This window comes from Mugil cephalus, chromosome 16, assembly GCF_022458985.1.
Source record: "Mugil cephalus isolate CIBA_MC_2020 chromosome 16, CIBA_Mcephalus_1.1, whole genome shotgun sequence".
Taxonomy (NCBI): domain Eukaryota; kingdom Metazoa; phylum Chordata; class Actinopteri; order Mugiliformes; family Mugilidae; genus Mugil; species Mugil cephalus.
This window is the reverse complement of record NC_061785.1, coordinates 19,250,828-19,269,854: the sequence shown is the minus strand read 5'-3', so window position 1 is coordinate 19,269,854 and position 19,027 is coordinate 19,250,828. Positions and strand designations below refer to the sequence as shown.

Sequence of the window (19,027 nt, the reverse complement as noted above, 5' to 3'; positions counted from 1 at the left end):
ATGTCCCTATTTAAATATTTGCAGCTTAAAAGCTTCAACCTCCTCTTATTAACGCAGAAAAGCCTGAGGAGAAAACTTGATGTTTTTTTTCTTCTTTTTTTAAAGATGGTTGTTAAAATAAAGACCAAGGCTTCGTTTTAATTTAAAAAAATTTATTTGGTCCATCGGAACCTGAGATTGAAAATTAAACATACATATGTTTGTACACATATACCCCTCCCAAAAAGAGATCAATAAAATATATATCACATTCGTCAGTTTTTTTTTTTTTTAGTTTGATTTCCCATTTATTTCTACTGTTATATTTGATTGTTTTACAAGTTTAAAAGTAGATTTATTTTCTCATCTCTTTTTTTTGTGATTTCACTTTGCAGTCTGTACAATTTACAAGGAGGGAAAGTGGTCAAAGGAGAAGAGAGAAGGCGTTGTGTTGGCTGCTCTGCCGCTGACCTCCTCCTCTCTGCTTGGCGCCTGTTGAACAGCAGGGGGCGCCCCCGACGCACAGGAGAGCCACCAACACAACTCGACAGAGGAGGAGTGGGTTTATAAGGACACCAAGAGCCAGAAAAAGACAGCTATGACAAAACAACTCAAAAAAAAAAAAAACAGAAACAAAAACAAAAATGAATCTCATGTAAGTGGAAAGCGATCCAGCAGGGACACTTCATTCTGAGGTCTTTGCATGGGTTTCAGTGCAGGGGTCAAGCTAATCCCTCTGGGCTCAAACCGGACGTCACAAATTATCACATTCCTTTAGCTGACGCTCACCAGCTCAGTGTTCATCATTAGAAACCACACCTGCGAAAAAAAATAAATCACTTGCACAAATAAATTAGACGCTAAGAATTCACAGCTACTCAGCCGCGACCATGCACGCACTCACACGAAGCAAACAGACATCTGAAAGTGTTCGTTACACACGATGTTTCTTTGGAAAACGTATTTACAGCTACTTCAGCTTCGGGTTTCACCAGAGAAACAGTTTGCGGATGCAGGGATCGGGAAGCAGTACTGCCATTTACCATTAATGCTGACAAAAACAAAGAAAAAAAGAAAAAAAGGGACAATGCACGTGAGATGATTAACTTGCTCAAACTGCCAGGAGTGAAGCGTCTCATTAAAGTTTCCATTTACTTATTTTTTGCTAATAAAAAAAAATCATCAGTTGCACGAATGCTGCAGAGATTTTGCTCATTGGCGTTCAAGTTTTTCACCATTTCACTACATAAGAGTAAGACATCAACTTGATAAAAGTCTCCCGCTCCATCCTGCTGCTGTAGTACCGCATTAATCTTTGCCCTCGCTATCTGACGAGACGTCCACGTTGCCATGGTGAGGACTGAGAGACCATCAGAGAACCAGGAGTAATGGCTTCGACACCGGAGAAACTGGAACCTACATGAAACAGCTACGGGCGACCAGCCTTACGAAACGACGCTGGCTGGGGGAGGTTTAAACTCCTTTCTGTGTCGCAACGCGTCTCTGGGGCGTCTCGCGAGCCCCGGTCTGACGAAATGGTAATTTTTGCTTGGCTCCGGCGTTTGTTGTCGGCGTATTCTTGCGGGAGGGCGGCCCAGACGTCCCGCGCCGCGCCCAAGCAAACAAAAGCCGTCCCTGACCTCCCAAAGCAAACGCGCCGGCTCCTCTTAAGAGCTCCCCTATGGCAGACTGACAGCTCAAACAGCCCCCAGCTCCTCCGGCGCTCCTTAAGTACACTCAAGTGGAAATCAACCATACTGGCTTAATGTGTTAAAGTGTGACAAATAGACGCTAACTCGCTCTCAGTACCGGGAAAAAGGGTCAGACGCAGACTGTGGGGTGCGAGAATAAGCGAGTCGCGATAGTGCATGTGTAAACTGACTTCTGAAGTGAACGCGGGAAAAAAAACCTTGGGGTTTGGAAATGAGTTAAAATTGTTATTTGGAAGGAGGTAAAATGGCTATTTCTCTTCTCTTACGTTACGTCTAAGAGACTCTTGGTCACGACGGTGCTCTCAACGGGAGACACCAGACGAAATGAGAGAAAGACGCGATTCCAGCGAGGGCGCCGCGCGCCTGCCACGACATGCGCTTGAGGTTTTGCTTGAGCTTTTCTGTACAAATCACGGGTTTGGTCCTGAGCTACGGAGACAGCAGCGCGGTGCAGACGGAGCGCGGAGGGAGGAGACAGACAACGTCGTGTGGATGGATGATGGCTTTTTCTACGACCTCAAAAACACAAATATGGATGAGGGCTGTGTATAAAACAGGTAAGACTCACGCTGAAAGTAATTAAAAAAACAAAAAAAAACGTCTCACTATGAGTAAAACGAGTTGGTTTGGCTCATAAAGTACCGTACTGAGGGTGGGCGACGTGGACCCAGAAGCGTCGTGTTTTGTGGACGACGTGGAGAGGGAGGGGAGGCGTCTGATCGGGTGATTGGCTCATAGGCCGTGGGCCTGGCAGATGGCTCAGTAGTTTCAGCACTCCACCCTGGATTTTTTTTTTTTTTTTATTAATTCATTTTTTAAATTTTTTTAATCTCCATGCGTGTGAAACTGAGGGCACACGTCCGTTTCACGCACAGATCTTGCTAGCAGCTACCAGCAGCATCCAGAATTAGTCAGAACTGGATCCCCTCAGTTTGCTGCGGTTTGCGTCCCGGTCCCTCGTTTCACCCGGACATGGCACATCCACTTGGCACGGGGACAGAGCAGGTGCGGGTCAGATCAAATCTTCAGCATTCGCGAAGCACGAGGAGGAGAGCAAATTTTCTTTACATTCAGGGGTTCATCCGAGAGGACGCGCGGTTACACATCTTTCTTGTCGGGGTCAGGGCTCCACGTGGCTTCCCCCTACCCCCGTGCCTGATTCTTCCAGTGGTCTGACAGTTTAATGTGCTGGGGCCGGGGCACCGTCGGTGGTCATAGCGGCCGGGGTCGGTGCAGGCCGTCTATGTCCGGGGTGAGCTGGGGGCTGTGGGTGGCCTTGGTGGGGGTCCAGTCTCCCAGGGAGGCCTGGGCTGCCTTGCGGTGGGCCAGGCGGTGTGTGATGGAGAAGCCGGCGTTCCCCTCCAGCTGTGAAAGCACCACCAGCACCTGCCTGTAGGGGGCGACAGAGAGAGAAAGAGAAGAGCCCGTTCAGTAAACATGGAGGAGCAGGGAGAAGTCTCCAGTTTCAGGCATTTCCAGGTTCTGTCTGATGCATTTAGTAAAATGCGTAGTTCTCACCAGTATAATTTATACTGCCTATTGGATTCCCCACTTTGAAAAAAATTAACTCAAAATTAGCTACTAATAAAAAGCAAAATAGTAAAAACACAGAAAGCAAAAAACAAAAGAAAAAAGGGGACGGTTACTGGGAGTTGGAGCTAGAATTAGAGGAGGGAAGCTGACTAACCAGCACCTCTGACTCACTCTAGTTTCGAGAGAAAATAAGAAATTCCGATGACATATGGTGACAAATAAAAGCTTTTCCTGTGTCATTCACACCTCTGCGAAGATGAAAAGGATACGATTTTCTGCCGAATTAGATTACGTGGCTGCTAAACGCTTTCACCTGTGATCTAACCGTGTAACACTGAGACTGAGCTGAACGCTGTCTTTATCAAGCGCTGATGTTCTTGTCCGACGGAGGGAACGGCAGTAAAACGCCGTCTCCTGGCGCGCGGTGACTTTTTACAGTATCTCATTATGTGGACCATAACTTTGGGGCGATAAGCTACTAAATTTACTTTAATGTGAGCTGTAACGTGCCAACTGAACAACATCCAAAGGAGCGAACGGCCGCACCGCGCTCGATGCTTCGAGCCACAGTGCGAGGAGTCCAAGAGGAACCAGAAGAAAACCTAATAACGGCGCTGAAACCAGCCTGAGGTAGATTATTAAGAAATATAGAGCAGCCATCCCTGTGGGACCCTCGTGTTTACACAAGTGCGTGCGTGTGTTGAATGTTGGCTGCGCTCGTGCCAAATTGTTCCCAGAGCATTCAGTCTCTCCTCTCTTCTCATTGCGTTTCGAAAACGAAGCGCGTACCTGTGCAGAGGCGGCACGCTGTCGATGGTCTTGAGGCTGCCGCGCGTGGACACCACGTTGAAGCTGTCAGTGCAGTCGCAGGAGACGTGGAGGTAGTACTTGGGGTGGCGGTTCTCCACCACCACGATGAGTCCCGCCCAGCCGTGGGTCAGGTAGTAGCATGTCATGCCCTCGCGGCCCTGTAAGCACACAAGGGAGAACATGTGAGAAGATGATGTGCAGCCCTTTATCTGCAAAGACACTGGTGGGTTTTAGGAGGTGTGACTCTTGACCCGACCGTATTTTGAGTTATCACCCAGATTTGTAGGGTGAAGGGATCCAGGAAAATGTTACACCTTTACTTCTGCAGAGCGAAATCTCAAAAGTAGAGAGGAAATAAGAGCCTTTAAACAACCCGTCGGTAAACACAGAAGCTGCTGAACCTGTTCGCAAAAATAACGCTACGGCCGTTTTAGTCTCGGCAAACAGATCCAGGCAGACTGTCACACGGTGCGTCGGCTGTTTTAATAACCAATACTGCCAGGGTGCAAATTCAAATAAAGGGAAGACTGACAACAGAAATAAAGCGCTGACTGCGACGTAGCCCCAGCGAGAAAGTACATCTCCATAAGCGCTGAAGTGCTTTAAAGGCAGCACTTTGCATGCGGAATAAAAACTCTCTCTGAAGCTAAGATGACTTTCATCTCTTGAAGGGTGGCAGCTGATCTCTCTTTTGGGGCCGGTGATTGTATTAAAGCGAATATGAGCGGCGCTAACTGCTTCAGCTGCTGTCATTTCACGTCCAATTGCGCAGGAACAGCGTCCGGCGCGTGAAGAAGTCTGTCGGCAACACGTGTGTGCGACTAATACAAAGCTCGTTTCTCCCCTCACCGCTCAGATGATTTATTAATGACTAAAAAAAAAAAAAAAAAAAAAAAAAATTTGACCACGTAGTTAAAACGCCGCTGTGGCCGTCGTGTCTGGTCCCTGAGTGCTCGGCCCACCTATCGCGAGCGGCGGCTTCCTGGAGAGCTGAATGATTTAACAAAGATGATCTCCCAGTGCTTAAAAAGCCCTGTCATCCTACAAGACGCGAGCCGATGTCACAACGCTTTCAGGGGAGCGCTGTTCAGGGGAGCCAGAATAATTTGTCTGCTTGCGTTTGAGTGGCTGCGCGTACGTGCGTGAGCGTGCGAGAGAGACGGAGCGCACATACTTGTACGTGTAAAAGCAGAATAGGATTCAGGACTCTGTTGAGAAAGGGTTGTCTCAAAGTGGCTCGCAGAGCTGCGAGGGTTCCCACACATGTGAATGACAACATGTAAATGTTTTTTTTTAATCTTACAGCTCTGTGCTTGGACACTCAGTTTGAAATACAATATGATGAGGGATTGTCAAGCGTCACCTTTAGTGCAAAGAACAGTGCAAACAATGAATATCAAGTTACAAGGTTTCAAAACTAGAGACACTAGAATAACTACATGTATTTTAAATGTACAAATGTTTCAATATCTACTGAGACACTTAAGCGAGTCAAGTTTGCCTCCAGGTTGGACTGAACTTGTTTTCAAACAAACCGAGTTGTGTAGCAAGTTCTGTGGAAACTAATCAGCCTCTTATCAACACGACGGGGAGCCCAAAGCAAACAAGACGGTCGCTTTGGAAGTGGCACACCGGCATTTATTGATGGTTCCAGTGATGAGGGGAGTCACGGGGTGAATCTAGAGCTATATACAGGGTATATAAAGGGTATATACAGGAATCTTGAAGTTAATTTCAGCACCTTTTTAGGACTTTTTCAAGACCTTCTCAGTATTTTTATTACCTCACCATCACTTCAAATTGTAACCATTTACATCAGTGACACCTTTAACTAAACAGTTTTAGTTTACGATAAACACTATAGACCACTATCGTACAACTGAATCCAAACCGGCTGGGAGAATAAATCCAAGGCAAAGCTTGAACACAGGTTTAGTGCATAAACTCTTGTATAACACTTGAACGTTGTTTGTGCCTCTGAAACATTCTGGAGACAGTTTACAAACGCACCCATAGCAGTCACTGGGAGTCACTGGTTCATCTTGGTTTTTTAATAAAATAATAAATTTGCACGCTTTTTCAAAATTCTAAATTTACCTCAAAAGTGCCTTCAAATTTTAGGACCTCATAAAGTCGTGACTTTTTAATAATAATAATTTAACTTCCCCACAGATACCCCGCACATAGGAGCGTTAAACCCATCAGAGGACTCATCCTGTACGACTGAAACCATGAATATACAGCCAGAGCAACCAAAGACACTTTCAGGAGGAACAGTTCCTTGGAAGTCCTTGGACTGGTTTAACCAAACAGACAGAAAGAACATTATCTCAATAAAGGGCTGAAGAGAATCATCAGTTAAAGTAACAGCGTGTGTCTGCGACTATTTTTTCTCTACAAAGTCTTGAGAATGTTTCTTGGTTTAGTGTGAGTTACTGTAGAACCTCCACACATTGGGGAATATGCGTTGAGAGATTCATCTACCACACTATTTTCACATGTTGGTGGAAAAACCCATTATCTTACTCAACACTATATGTGTTGAAGCAGTGAGCCCAGAGAACAAAGAGCAGGTTCCTGCTGAAATAGCTACGGTCTGGAATGTAATATCACGTTGAAAGATGATGAAACCGCGTGTACGTGAGCGAGACAAGGAGACGGGAAGAGGGAGACGGTCGACTTTTTTTTTTAACGTGATACAGTTATCGATGATTAAACTGAACCGTGGGGTTACTTCATCCTGTAAGCCTTCCTCCTCCTGCTCGGGAATGAGCGCGCCTCACCTCGTGTCTTTCGCCTTTGTTTTCCGTGAGGAGAATGATGGCGTCGGCCAGCGTGGTGGCGGTCGCCTCCACCTGCTCCACCATCACCTGTCGGGAGCTGTAGATGGCCAGGATGTAGCCGGGGAAGTCCTGGCTGGGCCGCCGCGCCGCTGCGCTGGTGGGGCTCGAGACTGGAAGCAAAAGCAGGAGAACGCTTCAGAATAATTCATTTGAGGTTAAGCGAATGGATCCGTTACGTTGGGCAGCAACGGCAAAATCGCCGCTCGGTGCCCGTTTCCACATTTCCACCTACTGGGCGTTGGCGGCCCTCCCGTCCCGCTGACGTTCATCTGCCAGTGGTTGAAGGCGCAGCAGACCACGGCGTACTCCCCCGGCTCCAGCATGACATCGCAGCCGACGAATTTCTTCACAGCCCGCTTGCTGTGGGCCAGCAGACGGCCCAGAGTCAGCTTGTTGCCGCTGCCGAAGGAGGCGCGGAACACCATGATGCACAGGTCCAGCAGGTGGCTGTCCGCCGTGTCTGAACGCCTGCGGAGGGGACGGGGAGGACACATGGGAGGAGATGGAACAAACAACATAAGAGGACAAAAAAAAAAAAGCGGAATAATGGGGATTTTATGAACGCTGCTTACCTGCTTCCCTCTTGGAATAGAGCAAACTCCAGCGTGGTCCTCTCCAGCACAGTGAGGGCCGTGACTGTGACCGGGCCGCTGGCTTTGCTGGGGAAGCAGCCTTGTAGTCTCACCTCCTGCCAGTCTGAGTGGATCTTGCAGATGTCTACCGAGTCAAAGTACCTGCGCAGGGAAAAACAGCAGTCTATACATGTGGCACTGACCAGCGAAAGTCTGCACGTCTGCATTAAGCCGTGTGAGTGGGTGGTCTCTTCCTATCAGGAGTCAAATCTCTGCGCGTCACAAGGAACCCTGAAATATTAACGCAGCCTTCCGTGGGCGCTGCTGTACAAACACAATTTACCTCGCTAACATATCAGCCCAATTATCCTCCGTTTCCACTTTCCATCCTCGCTCTGACGCATTTCCCTTTTGTCTTATTGACAATCTCGAAGAAAAGAGGAAGAAAATGCAGTAATGTTCCTCTTTTACTGTTGGTTTACACGCAGACAAACATGTCTGTCCATAAACCCTCTCGTTTCTGTCATCTGTCCTTGTATTTGCCGTATTCTTTCTGAACCGTCAGTAATCAGCGGCCCTTTTTTGTCCACTTGATCAGTTGATTTAAGTGACTTGTTATTCATCCGACTCTTTTTAGCCCGGGTCGACGCAGGCTGTGGGTGCAGCGTGCAGCAGGAGAGCAGAGGGATTATCGTTCGGTCAGAGAAAGAGAATAAACAGCCAGAGGACGAACGGGACGAACGTCTAGCACGAAGCGCATTTTTCAGGTTTCAGTTGTTCAGGAGGAAAGGCGCGTTGGACTTATTGGCGCTCTTATCTTGTTAGATACGAGCTCCATAAATCACTCACAGACACGCGCACTGCAATCACATAATTTATCTTTAAGTGGATCTGCTCTGTAAAACTTTAGAGTTCGTAAAAAGTGTTTCGAGCCGAGACTGAGAAAAACTTTTTCAGTCGTGTCCACGAATTCATGTTTCCGGTTGAGTAATATCACCCCTCTTTTCACGGACGTCTGATTCATATACAGCGTTTCTGAACTCCCACTTCACTCATTAAGTGGTTTTGTTGTGAGTCTCAGATTATATTCAAAAGTTTTTTGCTTTAGATTGATCGCAACCGTCTTTTTTTTTTCCCCTTCTGTTTGGAACAATGTAGCGGCGAAAAAACTGAAAGTCATGGGCAGCGTGTCTCTATTATGTTTCTGATTCTTTCAGTTTTCTTTTCAATCAGGTTCTACAGGCGACGGCGTTTACTGAATTCTCCAAAGTCACTCGTCAATGAAATGCCTAGATTGACAAAGGCAGGGATATGCGAGCGCACGCGCGGGAACACAGGAGACAACTAGAAGAAATACAAGTCGATACTCGATTCGCCGTACGAAGAAATGACAAGATTACTCTAACAACTGAATAAACAGAGCACCTCGACGAGCCTCCGCCTGACAGACTCAACCATTAAAAAACAAATAAACAACAAAAAAAAGAAACATTCTATAATTCTGGATGTTATATAAAAAGTATGAGTCAGCAACCGCAGCGACCGCAGTGTACTACACACAACAACAACAACACCGACATTCAATATGGTGTTGATACCAGATGGTCAGTAAACTCAACGGGGGCATTAGATTATGAAGCCATCCATCACGTTTAGAACATCACGTGCGTCCGTTAAAGGACACTCGGTGCTATTTCGCCGGCGCTCTATCATTTGTTGGTGTTGGGTAAATAAACAGCTGGCGGTGGGTAAATATTTCAGGGGATAAATCATCAGAAGAAGTCATGCGTTTTACATTTTTGACCGTAGTGGAATAAACAGGAGGAAAGTGAGTAAATCACACTAACGAGCACAGGCAACGAGTGTAAAGTCACGCAAAAACATCCCAGCGACGGTGCGTTACGCCGACAGGATGTGCCGTGACTTTGGAGGGCCACTAGGGGGCAGAGAGGCTAAGTGGGAATGGATGAATGAATGGCAATTTACCAAAGAAACCAAACTATCTTCTTAACTCCATCTGCAAACAAGCTTTTAGATATTCTGAAGCTCTTATTATTGCATTTGTCCCTCTAACCCAAAGGTGACCAGAATGTGTGTGTGCGATTGAATTATTACTTTATGAAGTCCGAGTACTCCATCCAGAAGACGCCCTCGCTGCTGCCGTGCGCCATCAGCTCGTGGCGGAGGTTCTGCGGCCACTCGGTCCACTCGTCCGACCAGCTGCCGTTCCACGAGAAGCGGCCCCACGGGTTACGCAGCCGCAGCAACCTGGAGCCGAGTGACAGGTTAGGGAGGGGGGGACGATAAACAGGCGCGCAGAGACAAACACAGGGACCCGTTACCGCGGAGACGCCTTTCAGTCAATGCAGCATCCCCATCTCCGCAGACTCATATTGCTCCTTTTATGGAAGATTGCCTACATTTTAACAACCCATTTCATTTTTTTAGTGCCTCCTCCGTACAGTGGAGGTCTTAGGAGGCATAATGGGAAACCATATTGGAGAAAATGGGGCTCACTGTTTTCATCTCCTCAGGCTCCCAGCAGCAGCAGCTCATTTTAGATCAGGTGCCACGACAAGATCTTCCACTCCGATTGCTTTGTGGCAGTAAATTAAAGTGGCTGTGTGCGACTCTTGAGTAAATTACACCTGGGATTTCTGGCTACTAACTCTCAGCTTCCTCTCAAGGGTAAGACAGAAGAAGTCTCCATTGTGTGGACTCACACTGCCGCCCTGATCAGACTGAACTGATGCGCACCCGTCCTCAACCGGCCTGAAGCCCATTTGCGCCCGAGCGATTCAAGAAATATTTCACAAAGAATGAACGAGTCCTTGAATTAGAATACCTTTTCTTCCCAGTGTGTGATATAAAACACATTAACCTAACTCGGCCAGGCTCGGATCTTATCACGAGTTGGTTTGGTTAGCGGATTTCATGCTGAGGCCTGTTTCAATTGATGTAGAGAAATAAATCTAAGCATGCAATTGGAAAGTCTTAAAACCAATGGGAGTCATTGTGTTGGCAGCAAATTAGACTGAGATGTTGGATGGATGACTACATCACTGTTACCCTCCACTCTCCATGAACCCAAATGGTTTAACAGACCCACAAGGTTGTTGTCCCAACATCACTTCCCAACAGAGCAGTTCTAGACCAACGTCTGCACCGACAAATGTGGGAGTAGGGAAGCTGGTCTGGCTTCCAGGCTAAGTATTAGTTTAGGAGTAAAGAAGATGAAAGACAATTAGGGAATGTAATATGAAAGATACATGAACATAAATGGTATTATAGAATGAACATAAAACTAAAGAGAATTAAAACTGAACAGTTAGCTTTTGATAAAAAGAAAACAAACCCTGATCTTACATTTCCACCTGAAATAAACTGGAATGATCCTTTAACTGCTTCACTTCTTCAGTATACACACTTTTCCTATCTTCTACTGGCCTCAGATCTAAGGATCTAAGTAACAAGGACCAAAACTAAAACAAATAACGAAATACAATAAATGACTCTTGCTAAAAGCTATGTGTAAAGAAAAGGATATTAAAGAGCAGGAAGTAAGTATGGGGGAGAGTGCAAATGAAAATATATATAAACAAATAAATGTAAAAAATAACCAAATAATTAATATGCAGACAATTAAAAGAGTGTGTGTGTGTGTGTTCTTTTTTCATTCTACTTTCGGTGCATTTGATGGGATATTCATTTACGGAGTCATTCATTTATTTATGGATTCATTGATTCTGGCAGTTCTTGTCCTCCGTATGAAGTTCCCACTTTAAAGCACTACTCCTAAGCGGTGCCCCGATGTTCGCTTTAAGTCAATGAACTGTGGAATTTTAAATATGCGGACACGATGCCAACTAAATTTCATTTAATGTAGTCTTTCAGAGACATAATAAATGGAAAGGGAAGCATAAAAAGAGTCGTCCTCCTCTACCTGTAACCCTGGACGTCCCGTACGTCCAAGATGGAGTACGCGTGCCGAGGCCTCAGACCCAGAGACTCGTAAGCGACGTCGTCCACCTTCATGTTGCCTCCCCCGCACGACGCGCCCATCAGAAACCTAAGAAACAAGCGCCGTCTTTAGTGAACAGTCGCAAATAAACCTCTCGTTTCATCGGATCGTTTGTGTTTAACAGGGAAAACCCGGGAATTAAAATCTCAAGAATTACTCTTCAAGTTTGGCAGCAGAGCACAGCCCGCACTAAAATAATAATACTGGTTATTTGTGTTTACGGCGAATGCAACCCAGTGATGAGCCTCGGTTCGTGATTTGTGCTCTTCTTCTTTGGTGATGAACTTGGTGGGTGTTTATTATAGTCTGTGAATGATGTCTTGATTTCCCAGGCTGTTTCCCTCCTTTGATATATTAAAAAGCACTTGAATCCTGGCAGATGGACTTGCAGTTTGGCCACAGATGATTTGGCCCCTTTGGAGTTCTGCTAGCTGTCTCATGTCGCTTGAAAGCCCACATATCAAACTGATGATTATGAGACCTTTTATTACAGGCGCGCGCTGAAAATTGGCATTCAGCACCTTTGTAGCACCTTCCTGTTTGTAGTGGCAATTAGAGCACATTGATTCGAGTGAGATGTTTATTGTTTCTAATGAATATATCTGTTCTCCGCGGAGTGGCGCCCTCTCACCCGGCCTCTTTGGAGCTCAGCATCTTGGCCCAGATGAGGTCCGTGTCGATGGGTTCCTCCCGGGGGTTGGTGGAGCTGACCTGGAGCATGAGGGAGTCGCAGGGCGCCCCGGTGAGCGTGGCGAGGCCCTCGATGGCGCGCCCCGCCTGCAGGGCAAAGTAAGAGCCGTGGAGTTTGGCCAGCGCTTTCTCAATCAGCGCCACCCATAGCTGTTTCCTCTGGGCCTGCGATGATGGGAAAGAGAAGGAGGAAATATGAGTCAGCAGGCACGGCTCGCTGAGAGAAAGGTGAATGTGTAGCAGCATGTTTTGAAACGGCCTGACGTGACACAAAGGTTGATTAATTTCTGAACACAATAACCCGATAAGGAAGTTTTAGTGTCTTATTTATAGTTTCTTATCTCGGAATTGCCAGTCACGTCACTGCTCAGTCATCATGTTCCAAGTGTCACTACTTCTAGTTTAGTTTCTTTTCCACTAGAAAAGGTCAACAAACTGTGGTGATAGTAGGTTCTGAGGGGGGAGACGCCATGCAAAGGTGTACAAGTGCTATCCCCCATGTATAAAATAGCAAAATCTGCCATAGGGTACATAGTGAAAGAGGGAGAGAAGTGTTGTAAATTATTGCCAGCGCACTGGAACGCCTTGTTGTCATTGTAAATATGCCAAAAGGCAGCCATCTGGAAGCCCCTTTCCCATTTATTTATTTATTTTTGCAGGGCCCAAAAAGAACCGCTCGTTTTTTCCGACCTGACAGTGCGCCCTTATTGATGGTCCCGTGTACTGGCAACGACATAAAAAGCAACGCATCTCTGGTAGCATGTGCGCCTGCGTTCCTGTGCCCGGGCTTTATTTGTTGCATAATTCAAACCTTCATTTGTCCTGTAATTGCTGACTGTTAATTAATTAGATATTCCTCCTCTGTTAAGTCCTTCGAGATGTGCTGCTGATAAAATGAATTAACTTGAACTCATTAACATTAAATTAATAGATTATTATTCGGGGTTTCTTCAGGGTTCACCCAGTTAAATTTTCAGACATCTGCCCTGTTGAGTTGGTATGTGCAGCTCTGCAGGAAGGGAACCTTTCCATCTACGTTCCCGCTTTCTTTTTATTCACGTGAGCTTGGACACGTCCTTCTGACCTGGGAAAAGAGGAGGTAGCCGTAGTCGTCGCAGGGCAGCATGTCATCCACCAGCACCGTCGTCCACGTCCCATCTTTACATAACCGGACCTGGTAGGCCCCCTCCGGGCAAATAGTCCTGGTGATCATCACCCTCTCCACCAGCTCTGGACGCTCCGCCAACACGGCCAGCGCACTCAGGAACCTGGACAGAGATACAGATCAATGAACAGGGAAATAAAATGAAGGACAGACGGAAGAGCGAGAGGTTGGGACTGAAACAAAGCGAGGAGAATACATCCGCTGATTGCAACAGGCAGGTGGACGGCTGAATGGACGTGAAAAGACAGACTCAGAGAGCGTCAACTGTTGCAATCAAAGAGGGGTAAAAGAAAAAGACCGATAGGCAGCCGTTAAATTGTAAATGTGGAACTAAAGCGCTCTCTTCCTAATGCTACGTCGAGCATTTGCCCTCATTGAAAATCAATCACATTTGATGAGTCAAGCCCCCGTGCCTTCTGGTTACCTCCACACTGCGGTTAATTCAGCCCGCAGCAAAGACAAACCGACTCGCTTCTCCTAATTAGCTTGCATGAGAAATTAAGTTAATCAAAAATTCAGATACGTCTGAAAATGCTAATTCTTTACACGAGAGAAATGTAGCCCGGGACAAAGATCCAACTTAAAAGAAACACATTTGAGAGTGAACATCGGATCATTTGAAAACGTGGAAAGGAAATCACAGTGATAATGAAATGGCTACAAGAAGTAGACGTCTTGGGACAATGAGCTAAAAATACTCGTCTTCGCTCGCTGCTGACTCACCGCTTATTTCGCGCATGAATGATTTTGACCCTTGTTATTTACAACATAATAGCGAAGAAATTACCCAAACTGGGGAACTGCTGCTGCCGCTCGCAACGCCATCACGATGTCTGCAGACGAAACGAGCGTCTCTTTCAGTCCATCTGCGTGCGTTAGCGCGGCAGGAGTTTAAAGACAGAACCCTCTTGTGTTTGGTGTATCATAAAAGCTATATTCCATCTGTTCAAGCGGCGGCTCGGCTAGGCCGATCGCTCCGCTCAGTCACTGATGAAATAGCAATCGGCCAAAAGAATCCAATGAAAATCCAATTAGCCCTGTCACAGTGACGCCGGCTCGCGGTGCCATCGTACTCGGGGTGACTGGTGCGACATTCCTCTGCCGTTATTGGCTGGCGGGCAGGAGCCGGGATGTTTGCTGGTTTATTAGGACAAATGTGTGTGTGTGTGTGTGAGAGAGAGGAAGTAGGAGAGTGATGAAGCCAATGAGGAAGAATTTAGGTTACATCCTGTTGCGAATGAGAGGATTCGACTCAGGGGAGGGTTATTTTTGATGAAGCGAAAAGCCGTATTGGGACAACTTTGAGAGTGACTGTGCTTTGTTGTGTGCGTTCCCATCTTCCACTACACACACGTGGGACGCACAGAACAAGGGCAGGGAGATAAAGTGTGTGTCCAGACCCCCGTACTTGTGAATAATCTCCCCGTCAGGTAGATCTGTACATCTGTCCGACGCCACCGCGCTCTCTTTCGTTTCTTTCTATTTCTCGCCTTAACAATTTTTCAGTTTCCTGCTCTCTCGCTCTTCCTTTACAGTTTTAAGGCCTCTTTGTCACTGTCTCCATCTCTTCTAGCTTCGGGGTGCAGTGTTCGGCTAAAGCGGACTCACACAAAAACCACACAGATAGAAGTGTTATCTGTTGTCTGCTTTATATTCTCCTGCCCTTTCACACAGACTGAACAGGATGAAATATTTCCTCCTACTTTTTGGATCCTTTGTTTTTTTTTTTTATTGTCCTGGGTGAGAGCATTAATCAAGGCACTGGTCCCTTGTTTTTTTTTCTTTTTTTCTTTTTAATAAATGTCCTGTCTCTAGGTTACCTAAACTGATTAGCGGGCCTTGTGCCGCCGTGTTGAGTTGTGACAGCTCACCAGCAGTTTCCGAGGAGTCCTTGCAGGATGTCGGAGGGCCTCGGCGTGCGGAAGACGGACCACTTGACACCCCGGTCTTTGAAGTTGCTGCAGTTGATCTCGTGGGGACGCAGCCACTTTTTGATTCGCTGCTGGACGCTGTCGCCCTCGGGGAAGCCCACGGAGCGGGGCCCCGGCGGGAAACTGTCATCCACAAAGTTCACCGAGTTCTGGAGGAGGACAAGGGAGAGACGGCGGAGAGTGTGAGGCAGACGAGTTATCAACCTTAAATTACTGTCACTATGACTTGTATTCAAGTGGATTTTATTTTTTTACTATTTTGCAGGCTAACAATGATTAACACAGGAAACTCCAAGGCCTGGATTTTGACATAAACAAGGGCAAAAGACTGAGTCAACATTTACTCATGCGGAATTATTTCAACTGTTAGCAAGCGCACAATAGAAGACATGACGAATGTGGCACCAAGTTCTCTACAAGCCAGGCTACAGGATGAATATGCAAATGGGACAGAGCATTTATTTTAACAACACTTGGAGAGTGGATTTTGACACTGCAGCCGCCTCTTTACTGTACATAGGACGCCGACTACACGGACACACTAACAGATCAAGACATCCAATCCGACACACTATCTGCCCATCTAAAACTCTCCTGTACAAACCCGAGAGGGCCAACAGCTACACACGCCTATCCTGTTTCCTCTCTGCGGTGTCAGAAGTGGACCTGGCCAGTCGCGTTGCGAGGCAGGCAGGGGATGTGGGCACCCCACTGGAGGCTCGCAGTGAAGAGAATTGATTTGTAACCGCTCACCGCAATTTAATTCTATAGCCTCGATGCAGGATTAGCTCCCGGACCGAATCGCTTTAATGCTCCCTTGTCACCCAGACCATCTGAGGTCTCTCCGCGTGGCTTACAGATTCTGCAGTTCACTCGTTAGGCATGACCCCTGCGCTGGCATTTATTCCGCGGGCTTAGCGGCTGGATTTGTGGATGTACACATCGGCGATGTCGATGCGGATGGAGAAGCTTTAGCCCTGAACACAGACACTAAAACTCTAACTGAAGCATTAGAAGAAATAGAAATAGAAGAAAAGAGGGAGGAACATTATTTCTGAGAAGGACAAGACCAACTGGTGACCAAGGGTCAAAAAGTCAACAAAAAGTCAAAGGCAACAGACAGAGCGTGGCAGGTCTACCTTGTGAGACACAACAACCGATCTTATCGCGCTTCATGACACACTACTGGCAGCTACAAATTTTAGGTATTGTTTACAGACAAGAGCCAGAAGTTACGCTGAAACGTAGCCAGACTTGTCCGGCAACATGCTAATTATATAGTATGTGGCACTAACTGCTCGTCACGCTTGTTGTATTTAGCCTTCTTCCAAACACCTGCCAAGCGTGTTTCCAAAGACTACTTCTCAGAAGGTTGTGCGTAACAAACCATCTGGTGACACGTTCTTTATTATCCGACCTACTTATTGGCTTAATCTGGTTGGTCACCATGATGACTTAAAATCTTATACCATGAATCATACATTTTATTCTGTGATTCATTCACTTTAGTGTTTGTCACGTAGACACGCATGAAACAGAAAAGACGGTATCGTCTGTCAACATGGAACTTCAGCATATGAACTGACCTACAGGGCGTGCTGATGTTAGCATGTGCTCCAACATATTTGTAATGCATCCTCACCCTACAGAAGGTACTGTGGTTAGTGTCCCGTTGCACTCATGTCTCACATCATGAGACATTTGAAAGACGTGACGATCAGCAGATCAGCTGAAGTTTTCCTTCAAGGCTAAATGATGGGATATTTGCTACTTGCTACTAACTTTTGACAAATGAGACTCTGAAACATGAACCCGGAGGCTGGCCTTTGTCACGTGTCATAAATATGACTGCGAGTGCAAATCGCTATTTTTATGAAACAATAAATATTATTGGGACCAATGTGCGTTGCGGTTTACAGCCACATACAAAACGACTGCCATGTTGTTTAGTTTCTGGTGTGGAGGCTTATTTCCGTGTAAACCTATCTGACTGTCCCCACTGAGTGAACTTGGTCCTGCTGTCTCCGATACTATCCCTGGGTGCGTGCCAGCATGCAAAATGCAATCAACCAGTTCAGTGCTGAGCTAGGAAAACCTGCTGCCTTCCCGTCATCTCCTACACTGCACACAACTGGCAGCCTTACAAGGTTTTTTTTTTTTTTTTTTGAGGATAGTAAGCCTGCGGATACATCACAGCTCAACATTTTACAGACAATCAACTGATCTCCTAAAAGGTGGTGACAGGGAACTATAAAGCTGAATTTCACAGTGCCGCACTCATTGAGAACAAAACAAAAGCTCAGAAGAGCAGCCTTGCACACACAATGCGGTCCCAGGCAGCAGAAACCTGTCACTACGGGCAGTCAGACCTTCCACCATGCAGCGAAAATAGCTGCGAAAAGAAAGAGGGAAATCAAACAAACCGCTGCCAATCTGTTGCCATGTGGCATATTTGCTTGCTTGGCGCAGTGGATAAGCGGACACGCTCTGGGACATTGGCATGAAGGACACACCTCTTGCTCTCAAACCCAATCAAGGTGAGTCAAAAAGCTACGAGATAAGAGAAATGACTTGTTCTCCGGGAAAGAGAGAGTAACCGGAAAATAAAATAAATATCAGTTTATCTCTCAATATTGAAATAAATACAGAAATTATGTTAATTTCTTTAAATGCCAAAATAGCAATGAGGTAACTTAAAACTTGAAATACTTAATGTTCATGTACTTAATTACTTTAACAGATTTAACACAGAGTTAAATCAAACACAAGCGGGAAATGTCCAAAATTATATAACGAAATAAGAAAAGCAACTAAGCACTTGTTTTTTTTCCTTGTCCCCGGTGATACAATTCAGTGTGGTGTCTTAATTACACAAGCAACCACACAGTTTGTGAGGACCCATGAGCAGGTAGGTAGGTACCACAGCACACACCGTCACACAATAAAGCAAAGGACTCTGGGACATACAGCCTTGATTTACCCAGAAACAAAACTTCTCTTTACTCCTCCTTACATCCTCATACTTTTAAGGTCCCTGCATGAAGCCCCATCTGTTTAGTTCAACCAGTCCAAATAGAAAATCCTGCAGTCAGAAACATGTGGTTTCTGGTCGGCCTGTGTCCGCAAATCTTGTCGCAGGGTAAACCAAAGCCTTTTATCATTATTACGTTTTCGCCACTAGTGTTTAGGTGCTTGCCAAGAGTTTGTCCCCTGATAGAGATGGATTGCAAATATTTGCAGCCCTTGCTTACCATTCCCCCCCTCCAATATCTGTTTGGCGCCTAAAACCTACATACAGCTGTTGATGCTGTCGGTGACTACATTCACTATAGGGAAGCAGATCATCTCTGCTCCTCTCTTCTCCGGCTCTGCTGCTAAAAATAGGCAAGCCCTGTGTTCACCTTAGCACGTACACACACACGGTGACTGTTACACTGGAGAATTGAGTGCATTCGTGTGGAGACGGTGGGCTCGGGGTAGGGGGGGGGTTGTAGTGGGTGGTAAGGGGAAAGTATATTTTGAGGTATTAGCAAAGAGGAAGGGAAAAAAAAACAGAACAAGCATGAGGGGATAGATGTGATGGAAGGAGAGTACTTTGAAGAGCACGTGGGCCAAGAACCAGAGAGAGGCAGAGGTAAAAGAGAGGAAGAGGAAAGACGATAAAAGAAAGTGCAGCTTAAATGATCTTAAATTAGGAAAAAAGGGGAGGAGAAGGTGGGGATGAGGGATCTCCGATATCCTTCCTGCCTGCCGAGCCGACTTCCCTCCCAA

The 19,027-nt window shown here is 46.2% G+C and overlaps 1 protein-coding gene across 4 annotated transcripts in view; it reads right to left on the bottom strand.

Moving 5' to 3' along the window:
• Positions 1 to 135: 135 nt before the first annotated feature.
• Positions 136 to 19,027, bottom strand: part of capn15 (calpain 15) — a 38,531-nt gene continuing 19,639 nt past the window's right edge. For 3 of the 4 annotated variants that reach the window (XM_047609953.1, XM_047609954.1, XM_047609951.1), the window contains exons 3-12: positions 15,197 to 15,405; positions 13,245 to 13,428; positions 12,102 to 12,325; positions 11,393 to 11,518; positions 9,565 to 9,717; positions 7,450 to 7,611; positions 7,110 to 7,345; positions 6,818 to 6,987; positions 4,014 to 4,192; positions 136 to 3,081 (exon numbers count right to left, since the gene is read on the bottom strand). In XM_047609953.1, coding sequence (XP_047465909.1) covers positions 2,904 to 3,081; positions 4,014 to 4,192; positions 6,818 to 6,987; positions 7,110 to 7,345; positions 7,450 to 7,611; positions 9,565 to 9,717; positions 11,393 to 11,518; positions 12,102 to 12,325; positions 13,245 to 13,428; positions 15,197 to 15,405 — 1,821 coding nt within the window. In that variant the 3' untranslated portion in view covers positions 136 to 2,903. The remainder of the gene's footprint in view (positions 3,082 to 4,013; positions 4,193 to 6,817; positions 6,988 to 7,109; positions 7,346 to 7,449; positions 7,612 to 9,564; positions 9,718 to 11,392; positions 11,519 to 12,101; positions 12,326 to 13,244; positions 13,429 to 15,196; positions 15,406 to 19,027) is intronic. The other variant, XM_047609952.1, reaches the window with a different exon arrangement.